The sequence below is a fragment of the Salvelinus sp. IW2-2015 genome, linkage group LG33 (assembly GCF_002910315.2).
Source record: "Salvelinus sp. IW2-2015 linkage group LG33, ASM291031v2, whole genome shotgun sequence".
Classification (NCBI taxonomy): Eukaryota; Metazoa; Chordata; class Actinopteri; order Salmoniformes; family Salmonidae; genus Salvelinus; species Salvelinus sp. IW2-2015.
The window spans coordinates 20,884,678-20,902,367 of NC_036872.1; the positions used below are offsets into that span (position 1 = coordinate 20,884,678).

A 17,690-nucleotide genomic window follows, 5' to 3' on the forward strand; every position below is an offset into this window, starting at 1 on the left:
CCAGGGGGATTGTGGCGCCAGGTCATCTGACGCAGCACTTCCATCACTTCTGCCTTCTTGGCAATAGCCCTTACACAAGCCTGGAGGTGTGTTTTGGGTCAGTCCTGTTGAAAAACAAATGATATCCCATCTGGTTGCACTTAGTGGGGCTGCCGTATTGCTGCAGAATGCTGTGTAGCCATGCTGGGTAAGTGTGTCTAGAATCTAAATAAAATCACAGACAGTGTCAACAGCAAAACACAGACACCATACACCTCCTTCATGCTTTACTGTGGGAATACACATGCAGAGTAATCGCTTCACCCACCACGATCTTACAAAGACACGGGCAGTTGGAACCCCAAATCTCACATTTGGACTCGAACCAATACACATTTCCACGATCTAATGTCCATTCTCGTGTTCTTGGACCAAGCAAGTCTCTTATCTTATTGTGTCATTTTGTAGTGGTTTCTTTTGCAGCAATTCAACTATGAAGGCCTGATTCAACAGTCTCCTCAGAACAGTTGATGTGTCTGATACTTGAACTCGAGCATTTATTTGGGCTGCAATTCTGAGACTGGTAACTCTAATGAATTTATCTCTTGCAGCAGAGGTAAAATGGGTCTTCCATTCCTATGGCGGGAGCATTTTTCATAGCGCTTGATGGTTTTTCGCGACTGCACTTGAAGAAACGTTCAAAGTTCTTGACATTTTCCGGATTGACTGACCTTCATGTTTAAAGTATGATGGACTGTGTTTCTCTGCTTATTTGATGTTTCTTCTAATATGGACTTGTCTTTTACCCAACAGGCTATCTCTTGTATACCCCCCCCTAACTTGTCACAACAACAACTGATTGGATCAAACGCATTAACGAAAGAAATTCCACAAATTTACTTTTAACAAGGCACACCTCTTAATTGAAATGCATCCCAGGTGGACTACCTCATGAAGCTTGTTGAAGAAATGAAAGAGTGTGCAAAGCTGTCATTAAGGCAAAAAGGGGCGTATTTGGAAGACTTAAATAAATATATTTGATGTTTTAACACTTTTCTGGTTACTACATGATTCCATGCGAGTTATTTCATAGTTTTGATGCATCACTATTTTCTATAATGTAAGAAGATGTAAAAAATAAATTAAAACCTTTGAACAAGTAGGTGTTCTAAAACTTTTGACCGTAGTTGTATGAACCAGTGTTTCCTGGGAGAAAATTGGAAAAAAAAATTATACATTTTATTCAAAATTTTCTCCCAGGCAAACCACTGGATTTTCATTGCCACATGTTCACTAAATAAAGCATTGATAAGTAGCCTCTGGGTGTTGTTAGGCTTGTGTTTCAGGTTGTCTACTATAAACTATCAAAAGAAAGTTGCACACCCCATGTATAATCTCCCGGCAATGTAATGGGTATTTACCAACGTTTTGGCATCACTGTGCCTTCCTCAGGGTAATGTCATGAATACTTGAACCAGGTTATGTATGCACACAGTGCAATTAGTGTAACCAAGGACAGTAGTAAGGGGTGTGTCATAATGATTAAGTTAATTAAAATTAATTAGTGAAACTGTTAAATAGTATATGGCATATTAAATCTATTACGCTATTGTTATATAGAAACGTAATGGAATATTGTACATCATATTAGCATCAACATACATTATTGTTTCATTGAATTTCACATAATAATTTCGCATTTCATTTTTGTTACATGTAATATTGGTTCAACCTTAATATATAATGAGCATCATCAACATGGGGAACATATTAGGTGTACGCTAATAAGCTGTAAAAATAATTTTTCAATTTATAAGACTTGTTCATAAAGGACAATGTGTTCATAAGGGCCTGAGATCACTGTCAATATTCAGACCACTAGGGGTCAATGTTTTTAGATAGGATATCCAGTAAGCCTTTCTTTGAGGTAGTAGGATCTCGACGTTATCTCCTCTTCTTGGTAGAGCAATGTGCTCAATGCCTGTGTATTTGAGGGAGGAGATGGGATGGTTAGCTTCAACAAAATGAGCTGCTACTGAATAGTCAGTGTTCTTACACCTGATTGAGCTGCGGTGTTCAGCTATGCGTTGTTTTAATTGTCTTTTTGTTTGTCCTACGTAGGCTTTTCCACATGAACAGGTGATGAGGTAGATTACTCCGTGGTCTTGCATGAGATGATCCCCCTAAAAGGGATCTTTTGACCTGTACGTGGGTGTCTGAAGGAGGATGTTTTTATAGTGCTATTACACTGTGCGCATGAGCCACATTTGTAGTTCCCATTTGGGATAGGTGTCAAGAGTCTCTGAGTGGGCTCAGGTCAGATCTATCCCCAATATTGTGACCTGTTGATGATGTACATTATATATTAAGGTTGAACCAATATTACATGTAACAAAAATTAAATACGAGATTATTATGTGAAATTCAATGAAACAATAATGTATGTTGATGCTAATATGATGTACAATATTCCATTACGTTTCTATATGATAACAATAGCGTAATATATTTAAAATGCCATATACTATTTAACAGTTTCACTAATGAATTTTAATTAACTTAATCATTATGACACACCCCTTACTACTGTCCTTGGTTACACTAATTGCACTGTGTGCATACATAACCTGGTTCAAGTATTCATGACATTACCCTGAGGAAGGCACAGTGATGCCAAAACGTTGGTAAATACCCATTACATTGCTGGGAGATTATACATGGAGTGTGCAACTTTCTTTATTTTGATAGTTTATTCGCTGTCAGTCAGCACCTCCACACAAACTATTATTCTAGGTGTGCGCCAGCTCCTGTTTTTTGTTTTATCTACAGGTTATCTACTATAACTGAGAGAATCAGAATGAAGCAATATGATGGCTATCTAATAGGCCTCCATGCAGAGGCCTGGACCTTCAGCTATTTTACTGTTCAACTTTAAATGTGAAGGYGTTTGGGGACAGCATTGCAATCAGGACCATAATGGAACCAGGCGGTTGTCCTTCATCATCTGCTCTGGAAAGGCAGGTAGTAGACCAAGCTCTGGGTCCTAGTGGAGCTTTCCCTTCTCAGTCCATAAACCATACTCTTTCAGTTCTTCGGCTAATATATACACACATGACCGACTGCTCGTCAAACATTTCATTCCAAAAATCACGGGCATTAATAAGGAGTTGGTCCCCCTTTTGAGGCTATAACAGCCTCCACTCTTCTGGGAAGGCGTTCCACTAAATGTTGGAACATTCAGCCACAAGAYCATTAGTGAGGTCGGGCACTGATGTTGAGCAATTAGGCCTGGCTCGCAGTCGGCGTTCCAATTTATCCCAAAAGGTGTTCGATGGGGTTGAGGTCAGGGCTCTGTGCAGGCCAGTCAAGTTCTTCCACACCGATCTTGACAAACCATTTCTGTATTGACCTCACGTTTCTTTTCCACAGGGGCATTGTCATGCTGAAACAGGAAAGGGCCTTCCCCAAACTGTTGCCACAAAGTTGGAAGCTCAGAATAGTCTAGTATGTCATTGTATGCTGTAGTGTTAAGATCTCCCCTCACTGGAACTAAGGGGCCTAGCCCGAACCATGAAAAACTGACTTGTTGGAAAGGTGGRATCCCTGAGCTCTTCAGTAAGGCCATTCTACTGCCAGTGTTTGTCTATGGAGACTGCATGGCTGTGTGCTCGATTTTAAACACCTGTCAGCAACGGGTGTGGCCGAAATGGCCGAATKCACATACTTTTGTATATATAGTGTATAACCAGCATAGCTCCATTTCTCTGAATTCTTTCTTTCTGAAACAAGTCTCTTTTCATGTCTGTGGCTTTATTCATCTGCAGAGCACTGATAAAACTCTGCCATAGTCTAACTAAGCTCTTGCTTTTTCATTCAAAAGCTAAACTCTAAATTTTCAATTACAGTCACTCTGTTTAAACTACCTGCATAGCAAAGATATAATCCTTAATTAACTTGCCCTTGTCTCTGTCACACTACAGGAAGGTCTAAACCATCAATTTTCACTCTAAAGGAAATTAAATCTATTCAGGAAAATATACTATAAGCTGGCATTAGTCATTTAGCTCAGACCCAACTGTTTTCATGCTTGTGTAAAATCTAATTATCACATGTAAATAAGGTCAGCAGGTTACCTGACGAAATTGGGGAAGTATTCAGACCCCTTGACTTTTTCTAAATTTTGTTATGTTGCAGCCTTATTCTAAAATGGATTGAATTGTTTTTTCCCCCCCTCACCAATCTACACACAATACCCCATAATGACAAAGTAAAAAACAGGTGTAGAAATTTTTGTAAATTTATTTAAAAAATAAATAAAAAATGAAATATCATATTTACATAAGTATTCAGACTCTTTACTCAGGACTTTGTTGAAGCACCTTTGGCAGCGATTAGCCTCAGGTCTTCTTGGGTATGACGCTACAAGCTTGACACACCTGTATTTGGGGAGTTTGTCCCATTCTTCTCTGCAGATCTTCTCAAGATCTGTCAGGCGTCACTGCACAGCTATTTTCAGGTCTCTCCAGAGATGTTCGATCGAGTTCAAGTCCGGGCTCTGCCTGGGCCACTCAAGGACATTCAGAGACATGGCTTCGCTGTGTGCTTAGGGTCGTTGTCCTGTTGGAAGGTGAACCTTCGCCCCAGTCTGAGGTCCTGAGTGCTCTGGAGCAGATTTTCATCAAGGATCTCTCTGTACTTTGCTCCCTTCATCTTTCCCTCGATCCTGAAAAGTCTCCCAGTCCTTGGTGCTGAAAAATATCCCCAAAGCATGATGCTGCTACCACCATGCTTCACCGTAGGGATGGTGCCAGGTTTCCTCCAGACTGAACTCTTTAGCCTGAATGCCAAGCGTCACATCTTGGTTTCATCAGACCAAAGAATCTTGTTTCTCATGATCTGAGAGTCTTTAGGTGCATTTTGGCAGGTTGAATACTGCAGAGATGGTTGTCCTTCTGGAAGGTTCTCCCATCTCCACAGAGGAACTCTGGAGCTCTGTCAGAGTGATCATTGGGTTCTTGGTCACCTACCTGATCAAGGCCCTTGCTCCMGTTGGCCGGAAGGCCAGCTCTAGAAAGAGTCTTGGTCACAAACTTCTTCCATTTAAGAATGATGGATGCCACTGTGTTCTTGGGGACCTTCAATACTGCAGACAATTTTTGMTACCCTTCCCCAGATCTGTGCCACGACACAATCCTGTCTCGGAGCTCTACGGACAATTCCTTCAACCTCATGGCTTGGTTTTCGCACTAACATGCACTGTCAACTGTGAGACCTTAAATAGACAGGTGTGCGCCTTCCCAAATCAAGTCCAATCAATTGAATTTACCACAGGTGGACTCCAATCAAGTTGTAGAAACATCTCAAGGATGATCAATGGAAACAGGATGCACCAGAGCTCAATTTCAAGTCTCATAGCAATGGGTCTGAATACTTATGTAAATAAGTTATTTCTGTTTTTCATTTAGAACAAATTTCCAACATTTCTAAAAACATGTTTTCGCTTTGTCATTATGGGGTATTGAGTGTAGATCAATGAGGAAATAAAACAATTTAATCAATTTTATACAAATGCTGTAACTTAACAAAATGTGGAAAAAGTCAAGGGGTCTAAATACTTTCGAAATGCACTGTATATCCATTAAATAGATAGACTGGAGCTCTGACCGGACATGGTTCTGTTTCCACAGCCCAGGTTACATGTCAAGCTGTCTTATTTTATTTATTTATTTATTTAACCTTTATTTAAGGTTAAGGTCTTAACACATAAAGCATGTAGAGGTACACATTCTCCTCCTCTCCCCTCTCCTTTTATCCCTCTAATCCCTTCTTCGTCTTAGTCTGTCTCACCTGAGTTGAGATGACAGTCTTTGATCTGGAACTGAGACTCGTTGTCATTAGGAATGTCTTTCCATGTTGCCAGGAACACCTGACGCTCTGGGGAGAGATACAAAGAAGAGTTAAGATGMTTGGAAGGAATGAGAAACAGAGAAATAAAGCAAAATACGAGGGAGACAGAGGACGAGAGAGCAAATGGAAATAAAAAAACAAATGAAGGTAAACAGTTTGTTGCTGTCCTGAACAGTGCGGTTCCTGCTGCGCTTTTAGGATCCGGAACATTAGCTCCCAGCAGCGTTCCTGCTGCTCCCCCATCTGCAGTCTCCACAGGGGGACAGACACCACCACATTCCCCCAGAACCAATCAACCAGAGCGGGAAAAGAACAGGGAAAATTGGACCCAACGTCAGGATTGTGTGATCTGAGAGCAAATGCATGACAAGATACTTAAGTGTGCACACACACAGCTTCTAGGTGATTGATGTAATGGTCAGGAGCTGACCTTATCCTGGTTTGAGGCTATTGACAGGAGACCACTATATGTTCATGTTTTTAAATGCATGTCAATTGTAAAGTATTATGTCTGTAATGTATTTTTTGTTTTGTGTCGGACCCCAGTAAGACTAGCTGTCGCCATTGGCGTCAGCAAATGGGGATCCTAATAAATCAAAAAACTCTAAAATCAACAGTGACGCACTGATTCACTGAGTAGTTTATTCAGACACTCACCCATCTTTCCATCTTCCACAAACAGCATGCTGATGGGGTATTGGCAGCTGAAGTAGAAGACGTCAATGTTGTTCTTCACAGCCACCTGTGAGAGTGATTATACAGAGGGGAGGGGGAGAGAGAGAGGAGGGAAAGGACGGAGAGATGAAGAGGGCAATCTATGACTAATTGTTTTCAAGTGGTCTGAAAGGACAGACACTGCAGGGCATGTGTGGGGTTATTGAACAAGAGGTTACTGTCCTGTGGAGACGACGACACACACGATAGCATCCACTGCAGTCTGTATTCTACTACACAATGTGATCTCTCTCCATCCCTTTCTCTGTATTTGTGAGGCCTATTTGCTAAGGCAACATATTTTATTCCTCAACGTTTATCCATTCTGTTTTTCTTCTGACAACTGGAGAATAAAGATAACATGCTATAAAAAAATATATATATATTTGTCCATGGACCAGATGATGCATAAAAGGCCATTTGACTACATCTTCATTGAAGCTTGACATAGGATCCATCCCAAATGGCACCCTATTCCCTTTATAGTATACTACTTTTGACCAGGGCCCACACAATATAGGGAACAGTTGGGATTAAACCACCGTCTACTCTCTAAGAACTTTGTGGAGCCTGGAGCAGTCACCGTATTGATCAGTCTGCTCTATAGAAGAGTGATGAGGACAATGAGGTTGAGTTGAGCCTGTGGCAGGAAGGGGATGACAGGAGAAACTCTTGCATAATTCATAAGGGAGTATTGGTGCTGTGTGGACAGAGTGCCTCTGCCTGCCAGGCTGTCTATACTGCAGTGGGGCTATTCTGTATCCCTCGGTCGCCCTACGTCTCTCTCGAACCATCACACAACTGACTGGATAATAATGGAAACCCTTTAATTATCACTGCTGCTAAACTATTTGTTTTTATAGCCTACAGTACCATCATACAAGTCCTGGGCCTGTATGGATCAAATAGTTTAGCAGTGATGAGTAAAGCATTTCCATCAGCTGATATGAGAAAGTYACTGTTGGCTAAATAACTGTCAGCAGGTACAGTACAGAGGCCACAGCTTTTCCTCCTCCTGTAMSAATACAGCTGGCTGGGAGGAGCAGTGTTGGCGCCAAGGGAAACAGAGCAGAGCCGTGGTGTAGACTAATACCACAGAGTGGGGTGACCTCTAATGACTATCCCCCACCTCTCGCTCATTTCTCCTGGACCCTCTTATCTCCTCTCACCAGGTGCACAACGTTCCATCCTTCCACCCTTGTTCCAGCCTCTCGTCCCTCTAAGTCATCGGAGGACTGCTCTGATCCAAAGAGGCCCCGTCTCAGTTATGTTTCTAAACTAAAAACTAGTTTGAGACTTTCTTAGGTCATATTTCATCCTTAGTTTCTGTAGCACAGGAATTTAAATAACCTGACATTATTTGAACATGATTTGAGGTGAAGCTATGACACAGCTAAGACTAGGGCTGGGCGATATGTCCAAAATATTACATCACAGCATAAAAAAAAAAAAAATGGATGCTAAGACTGTGTTTGATGGTATTTTTAGTTGTTGAATAAAAGTTATACATTTGCTTTAGGAGTAGTGAGTGATCCTAGGGTGGCAACACATACATTCTCAGTGATTTCAATGAGTCTTTCTCCATTCTGATTGTTTTATACTGTTCAATTCAACTTCAACCAAAATACATTTCAGCACTTTTATCATTTCCTGCACTCAATTGCAGTGGTGGAAAAAGTACCCAATTGTCATACTTGAGTAAAAGATACATTAACAGAAAATTACTCACCTAAAAGTGAAAGTCACCCAGTAAAATACTACTTGAGTTAGTCTAAAAGTATTTGGTTTTAAATATACTTAAGTATCAAAAGTAATGTCACCATTATCTTTTTTTCTCCTTTCTTTTTTATTTCTTAAATGGATAGCCAGGGGCACACTCCAACATAATTTACAAACAAAGRATTTGTGTTTAGTGAATCCTCCAGATCAGAGGCAGTAGATGACCAGGGATGTTCTCTTGACAAGTTCGTGAATTGGACCATTTTCCTGTCCTGCTAAGCATTCAAAATATAACGAGTACTTTTGGGTGTTAGGGAAAATGTATGGAGTAAAAAGTACAGTATTTTATTTAGGAATGTAGTGAAGTAAAAGTCATAAATCAAAATAGTAAAGTAAAGCACAGATACCAAAAAAAAAAAATGTATGTAAAAATGTAAAAATATTGTAAAAATACTTTCAAGTACTACTTAAGTACTTTACACCACTGCTCAATATGACATTTCCACACTGCCACATAGGGCTGCAGGATATGGGCTAATAATGTAGGACTTATATTTAACCAAATGTTGCAACTGCGATTTGACTTGCGAATAAGAGCAAAACTGTTGGAATCGTGGAAATAGAATGACTATTCTAATTTTATAGTTAGAATATAATATTGGGCACTTTGAATACAGTGTTGGTTGAGATGACAACGAATTAAAATGCCAGGGAGGAGTTATTGTGACAGGGTAGGAACTAAAGTGTTGATACGTGTTTCCTAGGCTACAGTGCATGTTCTCTTTTAGCTACTTCATGTAGCTAACATATTCTTGCTTTGCATATTCCTCTTTGATTTAGAAGATACTGTTGCACAAACATGCTGATTTAGGTCTACACCATCACTGGTATTATCAGGCTGTATTAGCTAGCTACGTTTGCTCTTACTCAGTACATTTATTAGCGGCTAACAATTAGCGTCACAAGATTTAGGGCAACTTGCCAATAAAATAAACTAGCTGTTTGCTGATGTAAGAAACAAACTAATAGTGTCKTTACTGAACGCTAGTGGATTTATATTAAGAAGCAAAGTGAAAACAGCATTGTTGTCGTCAACATTGACCATTCAGACTGAACACAAGTGTCTCGTGGTTGAGGAACATCAAATGCGCTCCTTGAGTGACAGGGGGCGTGGCTAGGTCTGTGTGGAAAGTGGCACCGAGAGAAAGAGATGACTCAAGTAGCGAAATAAACTATACACATTGATATTACACATGTCGTATACCGGTATAGAAGGTAAAGTAAAAACCCAAATCGGTCCCTGCATCAATACCGGTATATCATAAAATACGGTATACTGCCCAGCCCTAGCTAAGACAATGTGAAGCGAATAACATCAACTGGGGGCTGTACTGTATAATTAACAAGGCATACAGTTCCMTCAGAAAGTATTCATACACCTCGACTTATTCAACTTTTTTTTGTTGCAGCATGAATTCAAAATGGATTCAATAGATTTCTCACCCATCTACACACACACACACACAATACCCCATAATGACGAGTAAAAACATGTTTTTAGAAATGCTTGCTAATTTATTGAAAATTAAATACAGAAATTTTATTTACATAAGTAGAATGAGCTTTGGCAGCGATAACAGCTGTAAGTCTTTCTGGGTAAGTCTCTAAGAGCATTACACACCTGGATTGTACAATATTTGCACACTTTTTCAAATTCTTCAAGCTCTGTCAAGTTGGTTGTTGATCATTGCTAGACAGCCATTTTCAAGTCTTGCCATTGATTTGAGACAATTTAAGTCCAAACAGTAACTAGGCCACTCCAGAACATTCAATGTTGTCTTGGTAAGCAACTCCTGTGTATATTTGGCCTTGTGTTTTTGGTTATTGTACTGCTGAAAGGTGAATTTGTATCCCTGTGTCTGTTGGAAAGCAGACTGAACCAGGTTTTTTTAGGATTTTGCCTGTGCTTAATGCGATTACATTTAGTTTTATCCTAAAAAAAAATACTCCCTAGTCCTTGCCGATGACAAGCAGTCCCATAACATGATGCAGCAACCACCATGCTTAAAGATATTAAGAGTGGTACTCCATCAAGTTAATTTCTTTGCCACATTTTTGCAGTTTTACTTTAGTGCCTTATTGGAAACAGGATGCATGTTTTGGGAATATTTTTATTCTGTACAGGCTTTCTTCTTTTCACTCGGTCATTTAGGTTAGTATTGTGGAGTAACTACAATTTTGTTGATCCACCCTTAGTTCTCCTATTACAGCCATTCAACTTTATAACTGTTTTAAAAAGTCACCATTGGCCTCAGTGAAATCCTCTACAGCAACTGAGTTAAGGACGCCTGTATCTTTGTAGGGACTGAGTGTATTGATACACCATTCAAAGTGTTATTATTAACTTCACCATGCTCAAAAGGATTTTGAATGTCCTTTAAAAAAAAACAAAAAAACATGTACCAATAGGTGGCCTTCTTTGCGAGACATTGGAAAAGCTCCCTGGTCTCTATGGTTGAATTTCACTGCTCGACTGAGGGACCTTACAGATAAATGTATGTGTGGGGTACAGAGATAAGGTAGTCATTCAAAAATCATGTTAAACACTATTATTGCACACAGAGTGAGTCCATGCAACTTATTATGTGGCTTGCAATAACAAAGGGGTTGAATTTTTATTGACTCAAGACATTTAAGCATTTCATTTAATTAATTTGTAAACATTACTAAAAACATAACTCCACTTTGACATTATGGGGTATTGTGTGTAGGCCAGTGACACAAAATCTCAATGTAATCCATTTAAATTTAGGCTGTAACAACAAAATGTGGAAAAAGTCAAGGGGTGTGAATACTTTCTGAAGCCACTGTATGTCAAGGCCAAAGCTGACATCACATGTGGTAACAATATGTCAAACTGACATTTAAAACAATTAACTCTTCAGCAGCCTAGTTTTCTGAAACATCCTGTACAATTAACGTTGTGGGAAGGTTACCTGCAGGTTGTTGAGAGGGTCCATCTTCATGACTGGCCCGACAGTGCTGAGGGGGAGGCTGACTTCAATTGTCTGGTTTGGGCCGAGAGGGGTAAGGACCTGGAGAGGGCCGGCAGGGGCCAGGCCAAAACTAGAGAAAGATGAGTCCAAGTCAGAACCAGAAACCACCCAAGAGGAAATRACATTCAGACCAGAGATGGATGGGTTCAATGACAGTCATTCAGAATGTGAGCTCACATCAGTCACAGTATGGTCCTCTCACCTGTTCCTGTTGAACTGGATGGCGAAGTCAGTCATGATGCTCATGGCCTTGTTGGTGAGGATCAGCTCCATCTGGATGACTCCAGCACGCCGAGCGAAGGTCCCAGAAATCTCCAGACCTTTAGCCTTCATGGCCGGGAGCCACACCTGAAGACACAGGACGCCATCAGAACGCCTCTACAGCACTGCAGCAGTATCATATAGCAGCTATATCCATCTAACTGCTTGTTGCAGAGGACAAGGCCATCATATAAATACAAAACACTTATTCTATTCTGCATACTAATCTGACACTGCAATAATATACTATCATACTAATACTGTACAGAGAGACTTACTATTTTAGGAGGAATATATGCTCCCATCGGCATGCCAACCCCACCTCCCAGGTCAAACAGGTCTCCTAGGCCACCCCCCACTGGGGCATTGAGCYAGGCTGGCATCACAGCAGGAGCCGCCCCAAAACCTGCCCCCATCTGTGGATGAGAGAACATGTTTAACATGTAAGACCTGAGCATCCAAAAACGGCACTGAAATAACAACCTTCAAAATGTGTATGTTTAAACAACCAGGCAAGTAGACTTACCGCAGGACTCCCACCAATATCTCCTCCAAGCTGAGGGGGGAGAGAGAGAGGTTCAGGTTTTAAATTACTAGAATGTTACACCTTATTCCCAGCAGGTTGAGAGGGAGATGCTAGAGGAAGACTGAAGGAGGGAGGGGGGGGGGGGGGGGGGGGGGTGATGAGTGGTTGAGAGCAGAGACAATATAACAGTGTTCTATAACTGTGGATGAAAGGAGGGAGATTGAAGAGCGCAGAACGAGCATCATGTATTCAGGTTCATTCTGACATCCCTCTGAAACTAAACGCCAACTGTTTGCCAGCACAGTGGTCCGTTAGGTGGTTTCACAGAGAATTCAGTATTGAAATACATATTACTCCCAAACATTTCATGAAGAGCGCAGAGCAAAAGTCTAGAGTAGCATGTAAAAATCAACAAATGATAAAAATACAGCTAGCTAGCTAAAGTAAGTAAGGGCTTTTGGAACAACAAACACAATAAGAACAGGACCTACAAGAGTTTCAGAGGCCTGAAAGAAACATGTTGAGACAAGAGGAAATAGACAGTGACACTGCTGCTAAAGACGGTGAGAGGTCACAGTGAAGCACAGGGTACCAGAGGGGGACTCTAGTCTAGATTGTTTAGCAGCCTCTACTGATGCCCCTCAACCAACCTCTGCAGGGGGGCTGTGCTCAGTAGGGCTGTGGTCAGGAGGACTGTCAGTGTGACTGTAGTCAGTGTAGGTGTAGTCAGTGTGGGTGTACACTGGCGACGGGGGCTGAGGTGACGGAGAGCGASGAGTGTCCGTCCGCGGGGGAACGTGGGGCTGATGGCAGGATAATGTAGGYTTGTCAGATGTATTCATTGACATGTAACAATCAGGATGCATGAAGCACAGAGAAAGAATATTGAAGAGGTGAATACAGCACACAGTATGATACGTATAGTATATATTTGTAGATACAGCAATAAAAGTGAGCTACTACATCTAACTAATGATGATATAATGTGGTGTGACTATAGAGCTATGCCCTCTCCCTCCATGTAGTTACCGGTTCAGACTCATCCCCCATCTGCAGGTGTGGCATCAAATAAACAGAGGAAAACTCAGTCAAAAATAGAAAAGAGAAGAATTTGGGGGAAAAAGAGAGGGGGGGGTATAAWAACCGTAACCTCTGGCTACAATTACTGTTTGCAGAGACCATTTGACCCAGAAAGGGTTCACTGGTTGACCAGGGGTAGCAGCATAGGGGTCTACACTATGTGAAATACCTACCAGGCTGTCCAGACCTCCACCCAGGAGGTCCATGCCCCCCATCTGCATGCCGGTGGTGGGGGGTGGGCCGCTGGTGGTGGGGGGTGCCATGTCCAGGTTGAGAAGGTCCCCCAGGAGGTCTCCCTGGGAGGGGATGATAGAGGGAGCAGCCTCAGGGGCAGAGCCCCCAGCAGCAGTGCCCACGTCGGGGCTCTCCGTACTCTCTCCTCTGGGGGATGGAGACACAAGGACAGAGGGAGTTAGAGAGAACTAAGATTCACACAATAAAAKGTTTTTTTTACTTGTTTAACCTTGTTTGAATTCATAAATGCAGTGTTTTGTGCCAAAATGCATATAGGCCTAGTCCAAGCCAAGCTAAATTATCTGGAACTCTATTCAATAAACCAAACCTGCTTAAAATTGATCCTAAAGTAATTTTAGGGAACACCACCGGCACATCTTAAATCTAATGAAAATAACAATTAAAATGTCAGTAAACTTAATCTGCTCTGTGCAGTGGGATGCACTTGATGTCTGCTTGGAACACAGCCTCATACGAGATCTATCTGACTGCTCTGGGTCACATCAAGTGGGCCCTAAGTGATCCGTGTGTATGAGACTCACGATCCAGTGCGGGCGGGGAGCCTCTTGTGCATCACACCGCGGCTGCCCTCCACGAAGGCGCTGGGGGGTTTATGGTAGACGGAAGCCAGRGTGCCGATGTGGCAGATGAGCTCCTCCAGCAGGGTGGGCTCAATCAGGTCGGTCTCCTCCGAGATCAGGGGCTTCTCGGCCAGTACCACCTCCTTGGCAGCCACGGGGTCAGTGGAGAGCAGGCGCCAGTAGATGTAGCCACGGTCTCGCAGGTCKGGATTGTCAGAGTCCTGCAGACAACAGATAGACAGGATGACTGATGTGGTGCATAATAAATACTAACTGCTGCTTCAGACTCTTCTCTCTGCTACTCAGTCTGTTCTTCTCACTCATGTCAAGTCAGATACTAAGCAAATAATCTAAGGGTCAGTTTAMGTTCGGTTCCCTGAGGGGTAGAGTTAGAATAATTTACCCAGTCTGTAAGTCAGTCAATAACAATAAGACAATCCTAGGGAACAGCATAAGAAAGTCTTAGAAGTAAGACATGAGGAACAAGGGCATAAAACTAGAACGTGGGGYAAATATTTAATATTTCTGGTCCTGGTAGCTTCCTGGCAGTGTTGAAACTAAACTCCAAAGTTAGACAGTCTGAGGAGTCTGTGGAGGGAGATTAACTACTCATAAAACACTCTMCAAAACAGAGAAACTAATAACACCCATATATAATAAGTAATGTGCCCTCGTTGTCATGTTCAGTCAAGCACATCCCACAGTAACTAGACCAATGAAAGGCTACAAGTATTTAGATCACAGCCCACTTTTAAACTGGGTTGTTCCCAATGCCTTTGAGCAGAATAAAATCAAACTCTTAATCCTTCTTATTTTTGACCTTCCCTTCTTCCTGTTGTGTTGCTTGGCTGATTGGCCTATTTAGGATAACACTTGGAGGTGTTCCACACTTTCTGGGAATGGGGTACCCTAGCTGTTGAAAGATTGGACTATACACGTCCCACCTCTCCAACTTAATTWGAGCAATTCTAAGACAAGACAATGATAACATGCTGGTTTCTGTTCTTCTATTGGGCGGTTGGAGTGACATCTGACATGGCCTGAAGGCCCTGGCATAAGGAGTGCTGTTGTGAGACTTGATAATTGGATCCAAGCTGTTCACTGTCTTTGTATGTGTCCCGGGGCACTCACCTGTGTGGCCAGGCTGAGCACCTGCTGCACCAGCTCCTGGGTCTCAGTGGGTTTCTTCAGGAACAGCTTCACTATGGCTGTCAGCAGCTGCAGCTGCACCTGGGAACCCAGAGCAGACAAGACCAGGTTAAACTCACTCGTACTACTCACATCAACTCAGCTCATAGCTACATACAGTGGGGCAAAACAGTATTTAGTCAGCCACCAATTGTGCAAGTTCTCCCACTTAAAAAGATGAGGCCTGTAATTTTCATCATAGGTACACTTCAACTATGACAGACAAAATTAGAAAAAGAAATCCAGAAAATCACATTGTATGATTTTTAATGAATTTATTTGCAAATTATGGTGGAAAATAAGTATTTGGTCACCTACAAACAAGCAAGATCTCTGGCTGTCACAGACCTGTAAATTCTTCAAGAGGCTCCTCTGTCCTCCACTCGTTACCTGTATTAATGGCACCTGTTTGAACTTGTTATCAGTATAAAAGACACCCTGTCTCTTATACACATCTAGATGTGTATAAGAGACAGGGCTAACACACTACGCCGCCAGGGACTCAAATCCTGCAGTGCCAGACGTGTCCCCCTGCTTAAGCCAGTACATGTCCAGGCCCGTCTGAAGTTTGCTAGAGAACATTTGGATGATCCAGAAGAAGATTGGGAGAATGTCATATGGTCAGATGAAACCAAAATAGAACTTTTTGGTAAAAACTCAACTCGTCGTGTTTGGAGGACAAAGAATGCTGAGTTGCATCCAAAGAACACCATACCTACTGTGAAGCATGGGGGTGGAAACATCATGCTTTGGGGCTGTTTTTCTGCAAAGGGACCAGGACGACTGATCCGTGTAAAGGAAAGAATGAATGGGGCCATGTATGGTGAGATTTTGAGTGAAAACSTCCTTCCATCAGCAAGGGCATTGAAGATGAAACGTGGCTGGGTCTTTCAGCATGACAATTATCCCAAACACACCGCCCGGGCAACGAAGGAGTGGCTTCGTAAGAAGCATTTCAAGGTCCTGGAGTGGCCTAGCCAGTCTCCAGATATCAACCCCATAGAAAATCTTTGGAGGGAGTTGAAAGTCCGTGTTGCCCAGCAACAGCCCCAAAACATCACTGCTCTAGAGGAATGTGCCAAAATACCAGCAAGTGTGTGAAAACCTTGTGAAGACTTACAGAAAAGTTTTGACCTCTGTTATATACCCTTTGTTGGCAATGACAAAGTATTGAGAAACTTTTGTTATTGACCAAATACTTATTTTCCACCATAATTTGCAAATCAATTCATTAAAAATCCTACAATGTGATTTTCTGGAGAAAAAAAAATCTCATTTTGTCTGTCATGGTTGAAGTGTACCTATGATGAAAATTACAGGCCTCTCTCATTTTTAAGTGGGAGAACTTGCACAATTGGTTACTGACTAAATACTTTTTTGCCCCACTGTACATACAGTACAAAAAAGCCTCATGTACAAAACATTTGCACACCTAACAAAGACTACTCTGTATACACAGAGCAACTGAGGAAAATATGTAAATGAATACCAACCGCTCCATACTTCAATTGTTACTGAAGTGCTCCAATTAAAGTGTTATGTTTTTTACATCATCATCTGGACTCTGTTTAGATGATGACGTTTTTAGGAAACAACTAGGCATTTAAATGTCTSTCCAGAATTCTTCAGTTTTATTTTTATCTTCATCACAAACAGGTTGAATTCCTAAAGTAAATCAAATCAATGCTCTTTCACAAGCAGTGCRTTTCAGCGTTCCATAAACAGCCAGTCAGCATTTGCACAGACCTGCTGCTGTCTCTCGAGAGCCAAAACAGTTATCACATGAAAGAACAGAGTGGCCAGTCAAGTATAGGCCTACTCTCTCTGTGTATCTGCGTATAGGCTGCTAAATGCAGCCCCCCACCCCTCCCCCAATCTCTTCCAGTGTACACAGAATGGTTCCATTGAATCCCTGTTTAGACAGTAAGAGGTAAATGGAATCTTGTCTGTGTCCCAAATTTCACCCTATTACCCATGTAGTGCACTACTTTTGACCAGGGCCCATACAGGGAATAGGGTGCCATTTGGGACAAAAGCAATGTGTGAGTGTCAGACCTGGGTGCTTTCGTCGTGGAAGCCCTCCAGGAAGCTCTCCAGCAGCTCATCAGCGTTGTCAATCCTCTCAGCATACTCTCCTACGATCCAGATCATGGCCGCCCGCGCCTCTGGCTCATCCAGAGAGTCCAGGTTCTCACACAGCGTCGCGATCACACTCTCATACCTGGGAACAGATACCACYGTCAGGAACTAACAGACAGAAAAACATTTTCAAAAGGGGACTACAAATAGTTGTAGTACTTTATTAGTCCCAAATGGGAAATTGGTTAAATGCCAAKATAGCATTTAAAACAGGATGTGCTGGAGCAGTAATGCGAGGGCAAGGAGGCGGCAGGTAGCCTAGCGCCAGTAAAAATTAAATTAAAAAAATTAAAATGGCAACGCAAC

At 41.9% G+C, this 17,690-nt stretch overlaps 1 protein-coding gene across 5 annotated transcripts in view; it reads right to left on the bottom strand.

The window, feature by feature from the left end:
- Positions 1–17,690, bottom strand: part of ap1b1 (adaptor related protein complex 1 subunit beta 1) — a 46,432-nt gene that overhangs the window by 15,198 nt on the left and 13,544 nt on the right. For 3 of the 5 annotated variants that reach the window (XM_023978394.2, XM_023978395.2, XM_023978393.2), the window contains exons 11-20: positions 17,301–17,466; positions 15,189–15,287; positions 14,019–14,278; positions 13,416–13,623; positions 12,163–12,192; positions 11,915–12,052; positions 11,578–11,723; positions 11,316–11,445; positions 6,544–6,628; positions 5,827–5,913 (exon numbers count right to left, since the gene is read on the bottom strand). In XM_023978394.2, coding sequence (XP_023834162.1) covers positions 5,827–5,913; positions 6,544–6,628; positions 11,316–11,445; positions 11,578–11,723; positions 11,915–12,052; positions 12,163–12,192; positions 13,416–13,623; positions 14,019–14,278; positions 15,189–15,287; positions 17,301–17,466 — 1,349 coding nt within the window. The other 2 variants (XM_070437049.1, XM_023978396.2) reach the window with 2 other exon arrangements.